Genomic DNA, 20,056 nt, shown 5'->3' on the forward strand with positions numbered 1-20,056 from the left:
GCAGGCACCTGGGAGCTGAGAACTCCTGAGAATGTGGGTCTCCAGGTCACTGAAAACTAAGTGGGTATTTCAGTGAAAAGCGTTCAGCCTCGCCAGGAAGCATAAAAAGACATCGAAGGCACCATTTAAAAAAAAAAAAAAAAAGCATTGTTTTTCAAAATAGCATGTTTGGGAACTGATATACTTTTGCCAGGGTTTCAAGGGAGGAGGACAGGAGGGAGGGATGAATAGGTGGAGCACAGAGGATTTTTAGGGCAGCAAAACTATTCTGTATGATACCGTCACGGTGAATACATGACATCATGCATGTGGCAAAACCCACAGAACTGTACAACACAAAGAGGGAAAACTTATGTGAAATTGAGGCAACAGTAACATATCAATATTGGTTCATAACTGGAACAAGTGTACCACCCTAATGTAACATGTTAATAATAGGAGAAACTACATATGCGTTTGTGGGGGGGGCATATGGTTTTCTCTGTAAAACAAAAACTGCTATAAAAATAAGGCCTATGGCTTAGAAAAAAAATAGCATATTTGTCAGGAAATAGGACTGGGCACAGACTTCATGAATACGACCCCAAAAGCACGGGCAACCAAAGGAAAAATAAACAAATGGGATTATATCAACCTAAAAGCTTCTGCACAGCAAAAGAAACAATTAAAAGAGTTAAAAGACAACCAACAGAGTGGGAGAAAATATTTGCAAAATATATATCGGACAAAGGATTAATATCCAGAATATATAAGGAACTCAAACAACTTTACAAGAAGAAAACAAGCAACCCAATTAAAAAATGGGCAAAAGAGCTAAGTAGGCATTTCTCTAAGGAAGATATCCAAATGGCCAACAGACATATGAAAAAATGCTCAACATCACTCAGCATCCGGGAAATGCAAATCAAAACCACATTGAGATACCATCTAACCCCAGTTAGGATGGCTAAAATCCAAAAGACTATGAACGATAAATGCTGGCGAGGCTGCGGAGAAAAAGGAACTCTCATACATTGTTGGTGGGACTGCAAAATGGTGCAGCCTCTATGCAAAATGGTATGGAGGTTCCTCAAACAATTGCAGATAGATCTACCATACGACCCAGCTATCCCACTGTTGGGAATATACCCAGAGGAATGGAAATCATCAAGTCGAAGGTATACCTGTTTCCCAATGTTTATCACAGCACTCTTTACAATAGCCAAGAGTTGGAACCAGCCCAAATGCCCATCATCAGATGAGTGGATACGGAAAATGTGGTATATCTACACAATGGAATACTACTCAGCTATAAAAATGAATGAAATACTGCCATTTGCAACAACATGGATGGACCTTGAGAGAATTATATTAAGTGAAACAAGTCAGGCACAGAAAGAGAAATACCACATGTTCTCACTTATTGGTGGGAGCTAAAAATTAATATATAAATTCACACACACACACACACACACACACACAAACTGGGGGGGGGGAAGAAGATATAACGACCACAATTATTTGAAGTTGATACGACAAGCAAACAGAAAGGACATTGTTGGGGGGGAGGGGGGGAGGGAGGTTTTGGTGATGGGGAGCAATAATCAGCCACAATGTATATCGACAAAATAAAATTAAAAAAAAAATAGCATATTTGGAAACTTGCATATTTTTCAGCCAAAGCAATTTCATATTGTGACCAAGGAAATGGAATATAAAGTATTCAATTAAGGTACAATGCAGAGGCAGGATCATCGCATTTCAACAGGCCTACGTTTTAACAGGTAAGATTTTTATTTTCATTAAAATTACTTTTCACTGTCTGACATCTGGGAGAGCTTCCAACGGCAATTAAAATCATCAAGAAGTCAGTGGTGCAGGAAAGACAAGATTGGAACCAACCTTGTACTGATTACTTCTTTCTAGAAGTCTTTGATTTTTATCTCCATCTTCCTAGAAATTCCTAGAGGAGAGATGACAAAATCAGGTTATAAATGAAGCTAAACTGCAGCCAGAGTTACTTAGGGTCAACAAGGAATTATGGAGTTTTTTAAGAAGCTTTTTTCAGACTCTGATTTGACAAAACAAAAAATTGCTATGGAGATAAGGGAATCCATAGGAACAAGAATGAATCACAAACAGGTTATTTGGAGTTCTCTGTGGTCAAAGAGGAGCCATGACAGCAACCAAAGTCCAAATCTGTTGTTTTAATTTTTATGGTTATATGCAGGGTTCCCCTACCGGCTATCAAACTCTTAGAAAGCAGAGGGAACAAACTAATGATACAAATAGGATCATAGAGAAATTATTCTGAATATATTGAGGTACATGAGAGGTCATCTAGCATCATCTAGGGGTCATCTTGACTTTTTTCCCCATTGAAAAATAAACTCTTAAAATGGATTTAAACTAGGGCATGAATACTATTAGAGAAAGGTCATTCGAAGTTAACTTGTATCAACAATGTAATTTTATGTTAATTTTTCTTGTCAGGCTTTGACTTTCCTTCTTGGGCAATGATAGCCCAAAATGGCCAGCATTAACTATCCCAGAAAATTGGTTAAAATATATTCAGCTGGGTCGTAGATGTTTCATTGAGATTAATGAGAATACATGGGTTCATCTGAGGTAAAAAAATTTTCAGTTTATTATGTATGTCATTTGACTTGCTTTTTTTTTTTTTTTTTTTTTTAAAAGATGACCGGTAAGGGGATCTTAACCCTTGACTTGGTGTGGTCAGCACCACGCTCACCCAGTGAGCGAACCGGCCATCCGTATATGGGATCCGAACCCGGGGCCTTGGTGTTACTAGCACCGCACTCTCCCGAGTGAGCCATGGGCCGGCCCAACTTGCTTTGGATTTCCATATTGGCCAACAGTTTCATGACATAAGTACAGAAAGTGCTTATAAAAGGTAAAATGTAGTGGATTGAAGGGGAGCCCAATTAGACACCATATTTTTGTGGTGATTTTGGATTTTTTGTATGTAGAAATTGGTAGATAGTTTGTAGGATTTGTAGTGTGGACAAGTCAGGTAGCCACTGAATCTCAATTTCTTATTCTGTAAGATGAGGACATAGATAATTTCTAAGGTTTGTTCTGCAAAGAACTTTGTGGCTGACTGGATAGTTCAGTTGGTTAGAGCATGGTGCTGATGACACAAAGGTCCAGGGTTCAATCCTTGTATCACTCAGCCACCAAAAAAACAACAACAGAAACTTTGTGAAGGTAGCCCTAAGCTTTTTGAGCATTTACTGAGTGCCAGCTACTAATTCTACAGGAGAAAATGGAGTGGGAGTCTGAGCCATCCAGAGACAAAGTGCTTCCAGCAGAGGCAATGGCCAAATGTTACTGAGATCCCACATAAAGGATGTTAGCTATTCTCCAAGACCCTGAGGCTAGGAAAGGAGGGAAAGTTCTTTTTTTCTACTTTATTTAACAAGCAATATTAGATATCTGATTGGAAGTTGACTGTGATTCTGGGTTTTAGTCATGTGTTAGTAAGGAAGTCATTTTGTCTTGATGAATAAATTTAAATATATGCATATCGAACAGTAAATTTCATCTGTGATGTTTACGTTGAGTACACTGATCAGGTGTGCTAGACCGGCATTATGCAGTAGATACCTATGGCAAAAACCCTTACTGTTCATCAATTATTCTGCCCACATTTCTCAGCTGCCTTTTAGCTGGGCAGGGCACATAAATACTTCTGGCCAATGGGTTGTGAGTACAAATGATTGCATCAAAGCCTAGGCAAAAACATAGAAAAAGGATGTGAGTTCTCCATGCACACTCTTCCCCAGTGGTAAGGTGGAAGCCCTCTTGTTTCTCATGTTACAGCCACAAGTTGTTGGTGCCTGAGTCCTTCAGTGTAAGGTGGAGCAAACCTCCCATTGACCTTCAATGAGCACTAAAATGTAAGCAAAAAATAAACATAAGTGCATCAAATCTATTGAGATTTGGGAGTTATATGTAACTGCATCATAGCCCAGCTCATTCTTAGCACACACAGCTGTGCCTGTCACTGTGGATGGAGATCAGATTCCTGGAGTGACCTTTGAATGTAGACCATGGCTTACAGAAAACAGGTTGGGAAAGCTTCTTTGTGCATGAATATTTAAGTACTATTGAGAACAGAGATGGGGTTGTATAGCCTTCCAGCTGGTTTTACCTAAATCATGGCTAGTCACTCCTTGGGCAGTTTGCTGGAATGGTGTATGTATGACAAAAATAGAGCAAAGTTCTTCATGCATCTTTTTAAGTCTATGGGTAGGATCGATGTGTCCTGTGTTAACTGCTGAGGCCCAGTCACAGACATAATTATGATCATCACTATAGGGCATATCTTCTGGAATAACAAGTCAATTGAAAATTAAAGTAGAAGTCACTATAGTTGTTCTTGTTGGCTGTCAGAGCGAAATGTATGGATCATAATGCCAACTTATGAATCCCATTAGGAAACAACTTGAACAAATGGAATCGACTGCTAAAAAACTTTGGGAATGAGAAAGATTTCAATGTTATCAATGGCCCCAGATGAAAACATCAGGGGAAGAATTTTTTGACACCTCAGTCCCCTTATGATGCTAATATTTGGCATGAGTCCCTGCCCTGGTAGCATTCTGGGTGCATTCACAGGATAGGTGGAACATGTTCAGCTGGACTGAAACTCTTGCTGGCTGGTGGATCTACTGGATGCTGAGAACAGGCTGGCTGAATCCCAATAGGAAGCCTGTAACAGATGGCTATGCCAGATGGTATCCAGAATCAAGGCCAGGAGACAGAAAAGGTCTCTGTGGGAGTCATCAAACACTACTGTGGGTGAGAATACCTCTGGTCAAAAGCAAGATTGCCAGTTTGGTTTGTATCAGTTCCAAGGCTGTCACCAGCAATAAGACAGTGGGAAGAGGCCTGAGAAAGCTACCTTGGGTTTGCATATCTTGAGAGGAGGTGGTTCTGGAACCTTTAGCAGATTATTGAAAATGACAGCAGTAATGTAATAAAACTGATGGACAGCTGGGGTCAGCAATGGGAAAGTGTCTGAGGATGTTGTCACTGCTAGAATCCGGCAAGATGGCCCACTCTACTTACAAGTTTACAGTAATTAATTCCAAAGAACAACTCTAAATTCATGAAGATGTTGCTCATTAGATTTAGACTTTGTAATCACTAGGCACCCTCCCAATGGATTCCATCCAATGCATCCCATGGGAATGCATGACATCCTCGAGAGTATCGGTTCTGAAATGAACAGCAAGTATACTGGAAAGGCCACCTCAGTCAATTTCAGAGGCTATGAGCAGGGGCTTGGGAGGTACTTGTATACTTGGGTAAAGGAGAGTTAATGACAGTGTAACAGAAAGTGATAAAACAAACGTCAGGGGACTGGAAAGTGGGAGCACCGTGAGCCTGGAGACTGGCAGAGCAGTCCAGAGTCTTCACTTTCTCCTTCCGCCCTTGCTACTTTGTTCAGCTCTCCTGCCTCAAATTACACCCAAGCCCATCACTAGAAACAAGTAGGAAGCCAAGGAAGGCATTACAGGTGGGAGGAGAAAGCTGTGCAGAGGGAAAGGGGAAGGGAAGGAAAAAGATTTTAAAAAAGAATGTGTCAGCAGGTATGCTTTCAAAGGCTTTTGCCTAGAGTGGAGGACAGAATCATCAAAACTATTTCAGGCAAGTTCCAGTCAAGATGGCGGAATAGATAGTTCCCAGCTTCACTCTCTCCCACAAATCAACCAATTTACAACAGTAAAAATGTAACATCAGCGAAGCTGGGGCTGCTGGAGCTCAGGAGAAGAGGAGGAGAGACATACGGAGCTCATGAAGGTGGAAGAAACCACGATGAGAGAAAGAAAAAACTGCTCTGAGCATTTCAGGCCGCAGCTGCTTTAATGCTGGAACTGCTGAGAGCATGGAGCAGGAGCCAGCAGGAGCCACAGCTGTGCCCTTCAGATGGAGTTGCTTGGAGGTGGCAGGGGAGAAGAGGGCCTTGGTAGCCCCCAGGACAGCAAGACCACTAATAGTTTCCTGTGGACCCACACAGTAGTGAGAAGCCAGAACAGCTGAAAAAGGGGAGCCATTCAGAGGCCGGTGAGTCATTGCAAGGGATGGGCACAGGGCCTATCCCATGGGAAGTGTTTGGAGCACAGGCAGTAGGGGAGACAGGCCCACTGGGAGAACACTGGGACACAGCAAGGACAGCCAATCTGTGCCCCAATCAGTGCAGGACCACACAGAGGAGACCGGTCAGGAATATAGAATTGCATGGGGTTTAGTTTGCTGAAAAAACCCAGGTCCAGATCAGAGTTTCTACACAACCCAGGTACACCAGGTCTCTGAGAGCCAGAAGTACCTATAAGGTTAGCCATTAACCTGAGCTGCACGAAAAGCCTTCCCTAGGGAAACAGCAGCAAAACAGCAATTTAGCTCAACCACAGAGCTCAAGTACTGGTTCCCACAGGAAGTTCTCCCATTTTAGAAGGAAGCAAAGGACAAAAAACTAGTTCCAGCCCAGGCACACCACCAGTGCCTTGGGGCCCACCAGGGGACATGAGCCATGGAACTGGGGACCAGACCCCACTATCACAACCAGGCACACCATGCCAGCAACTCGGGAACTGCCCAGAGACCAGAGGCATGGAGAGGTGACCGGACCTCCTTCCCACAATGAGGCACACTGCGCCAGTGCCTTGGGGCCCACCAGGGGACCGAGGCATGGTTCTGGGGACCAGACTGCCCTCCCACAACCAGGCACACTGCACCAGCACCTCAGGGCCTGCCCAGGAACCCCAGGTATGGAGCTGGGGACCAGACACTCCCCACAACCAAGCATACTGCCAGCACCAAGGACTGTGCCAAAAACATCACCTCCATGTAGGTGGCCCACCACAGCCACCCCAATAACCATGGCTGCTGCAAAAGCGGCTAGATGCCACAACCACCACGCAGATGGTCCGCCAGCCACTGGAATGCATTTATACAAGGCGAATCACCAATAGAGATAAAGAAAAGAAGAGGATCTCTCTCTCCACAAAGCCCATTTCAGAGTGACAGAAGAAGCATCTGCCTATGAAAATATTGGAGGACCTGATCATACCTCTCAGAATTGTACAGATCATCTAGGCAACAAATCAACAGAGTAACCAATATTCTTTCAGAGGGAGAGAAGAAATCTAGGGTGATTGGGGGGGAGGGAAGAGGGGGAGAGATTGGACAAGAGGCATAAAGAATAATTACAATTTGTAACAATATATATGCTAGTAATATTGATTTGATCAACATATCTCAAATGTTGAACCCCAAAAATATGTATAATCAATTTTGATTCAATAAAAACTAAGACAAAACAAAACAGAACAAAAAAACTATTTCAGGTAAAAGTTTGGCAGATCCCTTTGTGTTGGATATGGATCCCCTTCAGTAGCCTGGAGGCATAAGTGGAGAGAGTTCATTGTTGGGGACTGGACTTTTGAAGCCTGAACAAAAAGCAAAGAAGGAAGAAGCTATTCAAACATAAGTGCAGACATCCACAATACTGTGTACCAGAGTGGTGGAAAATACTTATGCTCATTGATGAAAGTTCTGTATGGCTAAGTTGAATACCTGTATCACTTGTAGTATTAGCACATTTATGATATGGCTTTCTTTGCTAAGCTTTATGAGCTCACACACATTTTCTAAGTAATAAAATTCTGGTGGTATACGAAATGTATGGGCCGAGTGAAGCAGGCACTGTTGCTGCCTTACCCTCTATTCCCTAGGCCCACCTCTGAGCTCACCTGCAGCTGTGGTAAATAGTTTACAGCATGATGGCAGCTTCTCACTTCAGTGCCTGCTCTCTGCCTGAGGGCTGGCTGTAGCATCAGGGGAGCTTACAGAACCACGCACAGCAGCAATTTCAACTCCTGACAATAGGGAAGGGAGACTGGTGGATTAGTGCTCCAGCCTCCCAGCCTCCCAGGCTGCAGTGGAACAATTCTGAGATGCCTCCCACACAGTCTCTTCGAGGGCACCCAGAGCAGTTGAGCCCCAATTGCTCACTGTGGTAATCTGCTTATTAATGCAGATTAATGCAGCCTTTCTATCTTCTCTGCCTCATTCTCTTCACCCTCACATGTGCTTGCTAGGATCAGCTCACAAATAACCCACCCAGACTCATGTCTTTGTCTGTCTCCAAAAAATAGAACCTGTAGGAGATATATGTATTATATGTATTAAGGAATTGGCTCACGTGATTATGGAGACTGACAAGTCCAAAATCTGTAGAGCTAATGTCCCAGTTGAAATGTGGTCAGGCAGGAAGAGCTAATGTGCCAATTCAAAGGCCATTGGGTAGGAGAATTCTCTCTTTTTTGGAAAGGGTCATTCTTTTGTTTGATTCAGGCCTTTGACTGATAAGATGAGGCCCACCCAATTATGGAAGGCAATCTACTTTACTCAGTCTACCAATTTAAGTGTTAATCTCCTCCTAAAACACCCTCACAGGAACACTTAGAATATAAACCAAGTATCTGGACACCCCATGGCCCCGTCAAGTTGACATATAAAATTAACCATCACAGGGTCTGATTTTGGGGGAAACCCAAACCCAGACACCAAGTGTAGCTCATCATTTTGGGGGAACACTCCTCAATTTGTAGTTAGAGTAGAAACCACTAAGGAGAGTATTTTATAGGAACTATCCACCTCAAGAACACTATATTTCACTCTCTGACCTTGTCCACATTCCAACACGTAGACTTCTGGCCCCTATTAAGGAGGTACTTTGGTCCTTAGGAGAAACCAGCTCAGGCATCACTGTGCACAAATGTGAGACAGGAAGAGTTGTGGTCCGGGATGCAACGAAAGTTTTATTGTGTGCACATCTGAAGCATTCAGTAGCCCCTGCCTGACATGTGCCCTGGTCTTCAGGTACACTGTGTCTCTCTGTGGGCCAGGTACTGAGTTCCACTCAGTTCAACTGAGTTCAGCCAGTTGCTTGCAAGACCTATATCGTCTTCCTCAGCAGGCAGCGCCAGTGGCCAAAACAGCCCCAATTAGTGTCGCTGTCCCCGTTGCTGACCAAACGCTAAAGCCTCCGCGGCGGCTCCTGTGTTGCTGTCCTTGGTGCTTCCCAATGGTTCTTTTTAAAAAAGATCCTACAGACTAGACTGAAAGAGCGGGTTTTTGAAGCATAGACTAGAATTCAAGGATAAACGCGAGATTTTGGCTCCTGTTGAAGTGTACTATAGGATTTAGGGTACCAGTCTGTAGACCACCATTCACACTGAAGAATCAACACTTTCTTGCTGCCGTGTATCCCAGAGCAAGTTCTGGGATTTAGCACAGTTGATGGGGTAGAGCGAAGGAAGTAGAAGGCAACCAGGGCTGCAGCCTGCTGGCTATTAACCACAGCAGGGGAGCCGCTATAGTTTGGCAATCGCTGGCTTTCAATTTTCCTCTTTCTTTTTTCTTTTTTTTAAAAAAAGATGACTGGTAAGGGGATCTTAACCCTTGACTTGGTGTTGTCAGCACCACACTCTCTCAAGTGAGCCACAGGCTGGCCCCTCAACTTTTCTCTTTCTGATTTACCCTGTCCAACCTATCAGAAGTCCTCTGAATTCTTTTTTCAAATCATCTCTTGGATTACTCCACTTCTCACCTCTACCACCACTTCCACGACCATGATGCCCATCATCACCGCCACCCCACCTTCAATCGAGTAGTTCTAACTACCTCTGCTTCTTGCTAGGATCATCTTTTTAGGATAAAACGTTCACCGGAATAACTAGGTCAAAGTTTAGGTATGTTGTTCACGTTTCTAGTCAGAATATCTGTATCAATTTGCATGCTTGCCAAAGTCATGTAGGAGGACCAATGCCATTCTCAGGTGGCAAAAGTTCTAACAGCAATACATTTATTTAAAAGAAAACAAAACATTTGTGCATTTTATTTTATGTAAACTATACCTAAAAAAAAAAAAAAAAGAAAAAAGAAAAGAACATGACCAAAAGAAGTATATAAACATCCAAACAAAGAAGCCAGTGCTTATAGAGAACTTAGCCTGCACCATGGCTAGGGTAAGAGTATGTGGTGCTTCGAAACAAACCTTTGAGGGAAGAAAAAAATGTATATTTAAACAAACAATTAAAAAAAATTTTTTTTAAACCAAACCTTTGAGGAAGGTTCTATTTTACAGATGGGATAACGACACCCAGATAGATCAAGAAACTTGTCCAAATTCAGACAAGATCCTCAGAGTCAGGTAAGCTTCCTGATCGCAGCAGGGACTGACGCCGATGCTTGTCTCCCCCTCTCCTGCCACAGAGACGCCCTCCTGATCCCCAAGAAAGCAGAAGATGGGGAGGGCGCAGTGTTCTAATGAAGGGGCTGCGTCTGCGCGCAGGCCGGGAGAGGGGGGCTTCCGGGGCTGCAAGGTCGCCAGAGCGGGTGTGATGCAATCACGCCTGTCCCTGCGTCAAAGGGCGGCTCCGGGGATGCGGGGACTGCGGTAGATCTGGTCCTGACTGCCGCCCACCCCTCCCCGCCGCCCGCCTCTGCTAACCGCGCGGACAGCGACGCCCTGTCCCTTCCAGGACGCCTGTTCAGAGCCACCGACGACCCCTGACCACCGCCCCGGGCCAGCGGTAACCTCTGACAACCGTGCCCAGCCCCCCGTGCGCCCAGGGCGCGCCATGAAGTCCGCGGCGAGCTCGCGCGGGGGCGGCGGCTGGGGCGGGGGGCGAGGCGGCGGCGACGGCGGCGGCGCGGGGGGCAGGGGCGGCTTCGGGGCGCGCACGCGCGGCGGCTTCAGCGGGGGCGGCCGGGGCCGGGGCCGCGGGGGCGGCGGCGGAGACGGCAGGGACCGCGGCGGTGGCGGGCCGCGGCGTGGCGGCGTGGCCAAGAGCAGGAGCCGCCGCAGGAAGGGCGTCACCGCGGTGTCGGTGGAGCCGCACCGGCACGAGGGCGTCTTCATCTACCGCGGGGCGGAGGACGCGCTGGTCACGCTGAACATGGTGCCCGGCCAGTCGGTGTACGGCGAGCGGCGCGTCACGGTGACCGAGAGCGGCGTCAAGCAGGAGTATCGCACGTGGAACCCGTTCCGCTCCAAGCTGGCCGCGGCCATCCTGGGCGGGGTGGACCAGATCCACATCAAGCCCAAGTCCAAGGTGCTGTACCTGGGCGCCGCCTCTGGGACCACTGTCTCCCACGTCTCCGACATCATCGGCCCGGACGGCCTGGTGTACGCCGTCGAGTTCTCCCACCGCGCTGGCCGCGATCTGGTCAACGTGGCCAAGAAGCGAACCAACATCATCCCTGTCCTGGAAGATGCCCGGCACCCGCTCAAGTACCGCATGCTCATCGGGATGGTGGACGTGATCTTCGCCGACGTGGCCCAGCCCGACCAGTCCCGCATAGTGGCTCTGAACGCCCACACCTTCCTGCGCAACGGCGGCCACTTTCTCATTTCCATCAAGGCCAACTGCATCGACTCTACTGCGTCCGCCGAGGCTGTGTTTGCTTCTGAGGTGAGGAAGTTGCAGCAGGAGAACTTGAAGCCTCAAGAGCAGCTGACCCTGGAGCCCTATGAGAGGGACCACGCTGTGGTCGTCGGGGTCTACCGACCCCTGCCCAAGAGCAGCAGCAAGTAGCACCCAGCTCACGATCTCCCTGCCATCTCCCCAAGACTGTGTTGGTCACTATTATCAAGGATGTGTTTTCTTTGTGTGTGTTCTGTTTCTTTGTTTTTCTATTAAATGGCACAAAGAAACAGTACCCAGGTGTATTTTGAGGCCAGGCTGGGATCTGCTGCAGTAACAATCCCCAAATCCCAGTGGCCTAAAACAGCTCGGCTTAGGGTCCATCAAGTAACAACATGGGAGCTGTGTCAATTCTAATCACTCATGTCCCTGACTTTGCAGGACTCCATTTTCACACATGCTTCCTCCCTCACAGGAACAGAGGAAAGAGAGCTGGAGAGTTACTAATGAGCTTCTGACATTCCCCTTGGAACTGATGGGGCACTTCTATTCACACTGGCCAAGTCACATGACCAAGTCTGATTCCAGCGAAGGGCACTGGATATTGCTAGACAGTAGTATAGTCTAACACACACAATCCGTTTGACCCAAAACCAGTCTTAACCAAAGTAAGTTTTTGGTACTTGACTCTTCAACTAAGCCCTTTTGCATTCACTATTACATTTAACGATCACACCAGTCCTGAGATGGCTTCCTGACTATTTTCATATTACCTGTGAAGCAACAGGGCACCTGAAGGGAAACAATCCCCAAAATTACAGTCACTAAGGAGGTAGAACTTACATATCAGTCTAAATCCACTGCTATTTCCTCAGCATCGGCAGGATCTTGCCTCTCCCCAATCAGGCACACACTGGGTCATACACAGAGCAGGGCTCTGTGGCCTCACTCTGTTCTTTCTCTCACCTCACTGGGCTCCCCCTTTCTTAGGTTTTGCAATAGCAAAACAAGGTGGGGGGCATGACGTGGGTCCACCTGGCAGAATGTCCCCACAGTGGGGCAATACATACCCAAAGTGGGACCACAAGTGTCTGTGGAACAGCCAGAAATATGATTCCCAGAAAGTATCCATCTGTGAAAGGTACTTCCTTCTGAAATGCCAGACTCAGTACTTTGAATTCTGGCTCTCCAAACCAGCCCAAAAAGGAGTGGGAGAATGAGCAATACTTGGAGAGCTGAGAATGCACCAGAGCCTGGTAAGTCTCTCCAAACCAGACCTTAAGAAGACCTTTCATTCATTTATTCATTCATACACTCAAAAAAAAAAAATCCCCATGGCCAGTTGCCAGTGTCAGTAACATTTAGTTTGGGAATGATTGCTCACAAATTCATCATTTGGAGGGGGTTTTGCTTCCTAAAGATGTGCTTGGTGGAGATTGTGGTTAGTCTGTGTTTTTTGAGTGTATACTTCCTGAACAACAAAAGGGGAAAATCAACTTTGTAAAAGGCAGCTAACCCTCCACCCCACCCCTCACCCTAAAATTCAGGGAGAGAACTACAGTTCAGATTTGTCAGTAAGACTGACTCAGGATGAAGAGAGTGAAGGGGGTAAATGTCTACAAAAACCCAAACCAGGCAGTCTTGGAAATCTTCGTTAAACCCTGCAGAGCAAGGATCATTACTCCTATTGCACTGGGCACCAGACCTGCTCAGAGCTGGCAATGCTTTGGTGGCCATCTGCTCCCAGAAGCCCTTAAATTTGGATTTCTAAGTGTATTAGTCTTCTCAGGCTGTTGTAACAAAATACCACAGATTGAATGGTTTAAACAACAGACATTAATTTTCTCACAATTGTGGAGGCTAGAAGCCCAAGATCAAGGCAAATTTGGTTTCTGACTAGAGCTCCTTCCTGGTTTGTAATTGGCTACCTTCTTGCTATGTTCTCACATTGCTTTTCCTCTGTGTACGGAGAGAGAAAGCGAGCATGCACTCTCTGGTGTCTTCCTCTTCTTCTAAGGACACCGTTCTATTGGATTAGGGCTCCACCCTCATAACCTCTTTTAACCCTAATCACCTCCTAAAGGCCCTATCTCCAAGTATAGTCATATTGGGGGTTGGGTTTCAACTTAGGAATTTTGGGGGACACAATTCAGTTCATAACACTAAGGCTGGATGAGAACTTCAGCTGAAATGCCTGCCCGTCTCACTGGATTGTGAAAACTGGGTTGAGGAGACCAGCGTGCAACTGAAAACACCTGCAGGGCCAGGCACACAGTACGTGCTCTGCATGTTCTCTCTGCCTGGCCTCCTCTTCTTGTCAAGATAATAAGGTTGCTGAGAATTAAGAGTTCACGTAGATGAAGAGATTGCTGTGGAGTGCGGGGGAACTTAGCAGGGCTTGTGAGGAACCTGTTCCAAGCTGGGAGCCGGGCGGAACTGGCTGCTGGCTGAGTTCAGAGAATCAGCATCTCCATCAAGAGCCATGGTAGAGAGCCCAGTCCAAGCACCAGTTTCAGCTCCACAGAAGATGCAGTGAGGCTGGAGGCTGACATTCAAAGACCTGGCAAGAGGGACCTACCCATCACCATCACCATGATGTCTGGCAGCCCCACTCCCTTTGCCCAGAAGCCTCTTGGGATGGACAGAAGCATGGGACATAAGACCTTAGGAAATGAACCTCTATCCAAAAGACACTCTGTTTTAAACTGGAAGAAACCAAGTTCCACTAAATTGGCAGTTTCTCCTCCTCCCAACCCTGCTATTAAGCAAGATGTTTGAGCACATTTGGATATTGCTACACTAATATTTATCAAGCACTTACTATGTCCCAGTGTAAAGCTAAGCATTTATTTGATTTTGAGAAGTATTATTTTTAGGGCTGGCCTGTTAGCTCACTTGGTTAGAGCATGATGCTGATAACACAAGGTCAAGGGATTGGATCCCCATACTGGCCAGCTGCCAAAAGGAAAAAAAAGTATTATTTTAAAATTAATAATGAGACCAAACATTTCAGGAAGTGGTAAAACACTGACTCAGTTTGATAGGTTGTTGTAAAATGAACACTGGTGTCAGAACTACCCCTAACATTTGTGTGGCCTGAAGCAAAAGAATATATAAGGGCCCCTGATCCATGGCCTGCCCCTTTCTCTTCCCACCCCTGGTTCTGTTCCATACCCCGACAGGCCTTATGCCCATGTCTGCAGACACCCAGCCCTCAAGTCCAAGATCTGTCCACATGCACTTTAAACAGACTCCTTTAAGCCATCCCTCAGGACTAGAGTTGCAAAAGGGAGCATGGTCTCCTCCCTGGAGGACTGGAAGCTGGCTCAGGCTGTTCAGGCAGAGTTCCTGGTGCCTGATGCATGATCTACAAGGTGGGGGATACAGGCTCCGGGGAAGCATGGCCCTTGGTCCCTATGGATTCCTTGCCCCATGAAGTGAGGAGCAGACAGTGGAAGGCCAGAGCACAGTCTTCTGAAGTGCGGGGCCCAGGGCAGGGGCCCCAGTTACCCCTGTCTAAGAGTGTCCCCTTTGTCTCTCCACCATCCAAATCTCAGCATTCCTCTATGAAGGAGGAAAGTTTAACTCCTCCAAGTAGTCCTTCCAGAACCTTTGGCTCACAGGAAGCTCCTCTTCTGAAATCACAGCTCTTGACCCTTATTCTGATTAAGACACCATTCACTGCACACGTTTGCCTTGTTTCCCTTAATCCTCACAGCAACCTGAGAAGCAAGTATTGTCACACCTGTATCACAGATGAGGAAGCTGAGGCTCAGGACAGTGACATGAGTCAGCCAAGGTGGTGCAACTAGAAAGTGGGAGATCTCAGGAAGAGTTGTGTCCCTTTTCTAAGTCAGCGAAGTTAAAATCAGACACTCTAGGGGAAGGTCTGGCATTAGGATTTTTATAAGTCCCCCAGGTGATTCTGGGTACAGCTGGGGCTGAGACCCACTATTTAAAATCCTGTACAATTTTGGCACCAACTGGGAATGGCAGATTTAGGACAATGTTTTGAATAACTGGAAGATAAGAGCTGAGCCTGTGGTGCCTCCTGGAACTGGGGGCCTCTGTGACAACACAGCCCACTCCTGAGATTCCAATGAGGAGGACATTGAAGTTGGTGTCTGAACGCAAAGTTATTGATACTCCCGGTCCTTGGGCACCTGATTGGGCACTGCATGCCAATCATGTGTGTCAGGAAGGGAGACCCGAGCTGACAAGTGTCAGAGTAGCCAATAAAGCAACAAGCCTGAAGTGAGTCTTCAATCACTTACTGTGATATAAGCAAGAGGCTCACACAAGAGAAGGTGCCGAGTCCCCCTGTTGCGCTTTCCCCCATGGAATGGTGCACTGTCAAGGGTCAAGTGGATCAGCACAGTCAGGGTTGTCTGTGTTGATGGAGTCTCCAAGGAAAGACTCCAGCAGTTTCTTGGACCCTGAGGTGGTCGGGGTGAGGTGAAAGGGAAGGACCAGGAGTGGAAAAGTGCTGACTTAGTGGGGAAAGTGTCTCCAAGGTTTCCCCCTCTTGATGGCCTCTGCCCCAAAACAGGGGACCTAGGCATGAAGGCTCAGGGGCTAGGAATGTAAATTTATGAAAGAGTACAACTGCCAGGGTGCCTAAGTCCTTGACTGCCACTTCCTTCAGATTGCGGTGCACTGGCCGGGCACCAAGTCTGCTGTGGGAAGAGCAGATTTCCCCCTGAGCCTGCCAGGTCAAGCCTGTGTGGTCGCCTCCGGTCAGGCCTCAAAAAGTCACACATAGGTTTTTAATAAGAAGCCAGACTCCTCACTGTTTACCTCCTCATCCATACTCGAAGTAGGGGCTCCCAATACTTAAGTTGCTTTGAGTGGGAGTTTTGTTCTCTTGAGCAAAAACATTTACGGACCTCCCTCTGAAGTCTTGCCTTTCCATTTTTCTTTTATTTCTTGTTTGCCATTTCTATTCCCTGGTGCTCACCATGCCCCAGAGCAGCTACTGCTCTAGCTCCACTGTTGGTTAGACACTTCCCAATCCACTGCCTCCAGTGGAGCCTCTGCTTCCTGCCTGGAGGACTCAGGTGCCTGAAAACATAACACAAGAATTCTGGCTGCTGACCTCTGATCATGATGGCAGAATAGATGGTCCACAGCGTCACTCTCTCCCACAATCAACAAATTTACAACTATTAAAAAGCAATGACAGCCAAGCTGGGGCCACTAGAGCTCAGGGGAAGAGGAGGAGAGACCTACGGAGTTCATGGAGGCAGGAGAAGCCATGATGAGAGAAAGAAAGGACCACTTCGACTGTTTCGAGCCCCGACCACTTCAAGTCTGGCCCTGGTGAGTGCATGGAGCAAGAGCTGGCAAAAGCCACTACTGTGCCCTTCATACAAAGTTGCTTGGAGGCTGCAGGGCAGAAGAGGGCCTTGGTCGCCCCCAGGCCAGCAAGACCACAACAGGGTTCCTGTGGACCCACATAGGAGTGAGGGACTACAGACAACTGAAAAAAGGAGCCACTCAAAGGCCAGTGAGTCATTGCAAAGGATCAGCACATGGCCCATCCCATGGGAAGTATTTGGAGTGCTGAGAGTGGGGGAGACGGGTCCACTGGAGGAACATTGGGGCACAGCATGGACAGCTGATCTGCCCTCCAGTCAGCGCAGGACCACTCAGTGGAGACAGGTCAGGAATATAGAACTGCAGGGGGTGCAGTTTTCTGAAAAGACTCAGGCCCAGACCAGAGTTTCCACATGACCCAGGTGTACTGGACTTCACAAGACCCAGAAGTGCTTACAATGTCAACAATTAAAACCTGATCTGTAAGGGCTGGCCCGTGGCTCACTCAGGAGAGTCTGGTGCTGATAATACCAAGGCCACAGATTCGGATCCTATATAGGGATGGCCGGTTTGCTCACTGGCTGAGCGTGGTGCTGACAACACCAAGTCAAGGGTTAAGATCCCTCTACCGGTCATCTTTAAAAAAAAAAAAAAAAAAAACCCTGAGCTGCACAAAAAGCCTTTGCCAGAGAATCAGCCACAAAGCAGCAATTTAGCTCAACCACAGGGCTCAACTGCTGGTTTCCACACGAAGTTCCCCCATTTTAGAAGTAGCCAAAGGATAACAAATTAGTTCCAGTGCAGAGTTTAAGTGGTGAAAATAGAGAATAATCCAACGCAGAACTGAAAGAAAAAACAAAAAACACACAGATCAGAGACAAAGTTCTGATATTAACCAGTAAAGGTCTAACACCACCTAAGAACACCTATAAATCGTAGAAGGACTGGAAGCTCCCCAGGCTCCCAAGCTGGGGTGGGAGGGGCTGAGGGCCTCAGCCTTGCCCCCCTGACATCTGCATCCAGCCCAGCCACGACTGAGCCACTGCTGGAACCCCCCTGGGCTCCTCTGCCAGAATGAGGCGGGTGCCATGGGCCTCAACCATGCCCCCACTTCCTCCTCTTCCCACCCTATCTCCCCTTTCCTGTCGCCCCCTCCGCCTCCCCCCAACTATTTCACAACATCTTAGAATGTAAAACAATAAATAAACAAACAAACAAACAAATAAATAATTCTGGCTGCTTGCAATAGCCATAGTGCTTGGCAGAGTTACTATCTCTGCCACACAGGAAGGTTTCCAGAAACACTAGAACACTAGAAGAGCAGAAGTAGAAACCTGACTTTAGAGACGGTTGTCTTTCTCGCCAATAAGAATCTGAAAAGATACTGAGTGTCATTAGTAGTCAAGGAAATGCAAATTAAAACCAAAGATAGGGAGATGTTCACCAAGATGGAATAGATGATCCCAGCATTGCTCCCCCCACAACAGATCAACTTGCAACTGTTAAAACACAAAAACTGCTATCCTGTAATCACTGGAACTTGGGGGAAGAGGCAGAGAGACTCACTGAGTCCATGAAGGTGTGGAAAGCCCAGATGAGCAAAAGGAGGGACCACCATGATCATACATAGCCATTCCCCCAGTCAGCACTGCACAGCACACAGAGGAGCTACCTGGAGACAGCAAAGCAGCGGTGGTGCCCTTTGCATGAAGCTACTTCAAGTCTGTAGGGGAGAAGAGTGTTGTGACCATTGGCAAAAAACCCCCAGAAAACTATTTTAAGTGCGCCATCCCAAATCTCAGACCAGTAAAGCTGCTTGCAAGCTTCCCTAGCACCTGCATAGGAGAAAGGGGTCACAGCTGATGGGAAAAACTATACATGCAGAGCTCATGGGGGACTCATGCAGGGCCCACCCCTCAAGAAATGTTTGCAGTGCCACGGTCAGGAGAGCTGATCCATGAGGGTGCACTGGGGAGCAGCGTAGGCAACTGATCTGCCTTCCAATCAGCAGGGGCGCCACAAGGTAGAGACTTGGTTGTACCATAGGACTGCAGAGGGTGCAGTTTACAAGAAAGTCAGTCCCGGGCCAGAATATCCACACAGTACAGTTACATCTGTGGTAACTCCACATAAACCAAACATGACCAAAAGGCCAACAATTACAATCCAGTTCGCAAAAAAAGTTTTCCGCAGTCTGAGAAACAACAGTAAGGCAGTAACTTAGTTCAGGCACAGTTCAAGTTCTGGCCCCAAAGTAAGTTTTCCCCAATCCACTAATTAACCAAAGGATGGCAAATTAGTTCTAGGGCAGGCAGTACTTAAGTGGTGATGGTTGCTATTAATCCATCACAGAATGGAAAAAAGCCACAAACCAGAGACAAAGTTCTAATATTGAACAGTAAAGGTCTAACACCACCAAAGAGCACCTATAAAACCTGGAAGAGGAAAACATTCCTCAAATGTGCAAGCATCAATGTAAAGACACAAAGATTGAGATATAACAGAGAAATATGACACCACCAAAGGAAACAAAGCACCAGTAATGAATCCAGAAGAACACCAGATTTATGAAATTTCTGACAGATTTCAGAATAAACCTCATAAGGAAATTCAAGAAGTCAAAAGAATATACAGATAGAAAATTAAGTGATATTTGGAAAACACCCAGGAGCAGAACAAGATACTTGAAGACATAGAATCAATTTAAAAAAAAAGAAATTCTAGAAATAAACAATACATTATCTTAACTGAAAAGCTCAATAGAAAGCTCCAGCAGCAGACTTCATCAAACAGAGGAAAAGCAGTGAGCTTGAAGACAGAACACATGGAATTATCCAATCAGAGGAAGAAAAAAAAAAAAAAAAAGAAAGAAAACTGCAGCAATTATGGGGCTCCTTCAAGTGAAATAACCTTCACCTAATCCTTCACCTAACTGGTGTACCCAAAGGAGATGAAAAAGGAAGAGACCCAGAAAACATACCCAAGGAAATAATGGCTGAAAATTTCCCAAGTATGGAGAAAGATGACAGCATACAGCTACATGAAGCTCAGAGGTCACCAATCAAAATCAATACAAAGAGGAACACCCCAAGGCACACCATAATCAAATATCAAAGACAAAGAAAGAATACTGAAGGCAAAAGAAACACATAACATTCAATGGAGCCCCAATATGGTTTTCAGCGGATTTCTCAGTAGAAACCCTACAGGCCAAGAGAGAGTGGGATGATATATTCAAAGTGCTGGAGGACAAATACTGTCAACGAAGAATTCTGTGTGATGCAAAACTAGCCTTTAAA

At 46.4% G+C, this 20,056-nt stretch overlaps 2 protein-coding genes across 2 annotated transcripts in view; one reads left to right on the top strand and one right to left on the bottom strand.

The window, feature by feature from the left end:
• Positions 1 to 1,805: 1,805 nt before the first annotated feature.
• The window catches only part of PANK3 (pantothenate kinase 3), a 52,907-nt gene continuing 34,656 nt past the window's right edge, over positions 1,806 to 20,056 (bottom strand). The window contains exon 8 of the transcript XR_010022606.1: positions 1,806 to 1,942. The gene's annotated coding sequence lies outside the window, so the exon portion shown is untranslated. The remainder of the gene's footprint in view (positions 1,943 to 20,056) is intronic.
• FBLL1 (fibrillarin like 1) lies at positions 10,656 to 11,612 on the top strand. Its single transcript, XM_063084009.1, has one exon. It carries the CDS (start codon positions 10,656 to 10,658, stop codon positions 11,610 to 11,612), a length of 957 nt encoding a protein of 318 aa, XP_062940079.1.

The sequence above is a fragment of the Cynocephalus volans genome, chromosome 2 (genome assembly GCF_027409185.1).
Source record: "Cynocephalus volans isolate mCynVol1 chromosome 2, mCynVol1.pri, whole genome shotgun sequence".
NCBI classification, from domain to species: Eukaryota; Metazoa; Chordata; class Mammalia; order Dermoptera; family Cynocephalidae; genus Cynocephalus; species Cynocephalus volans.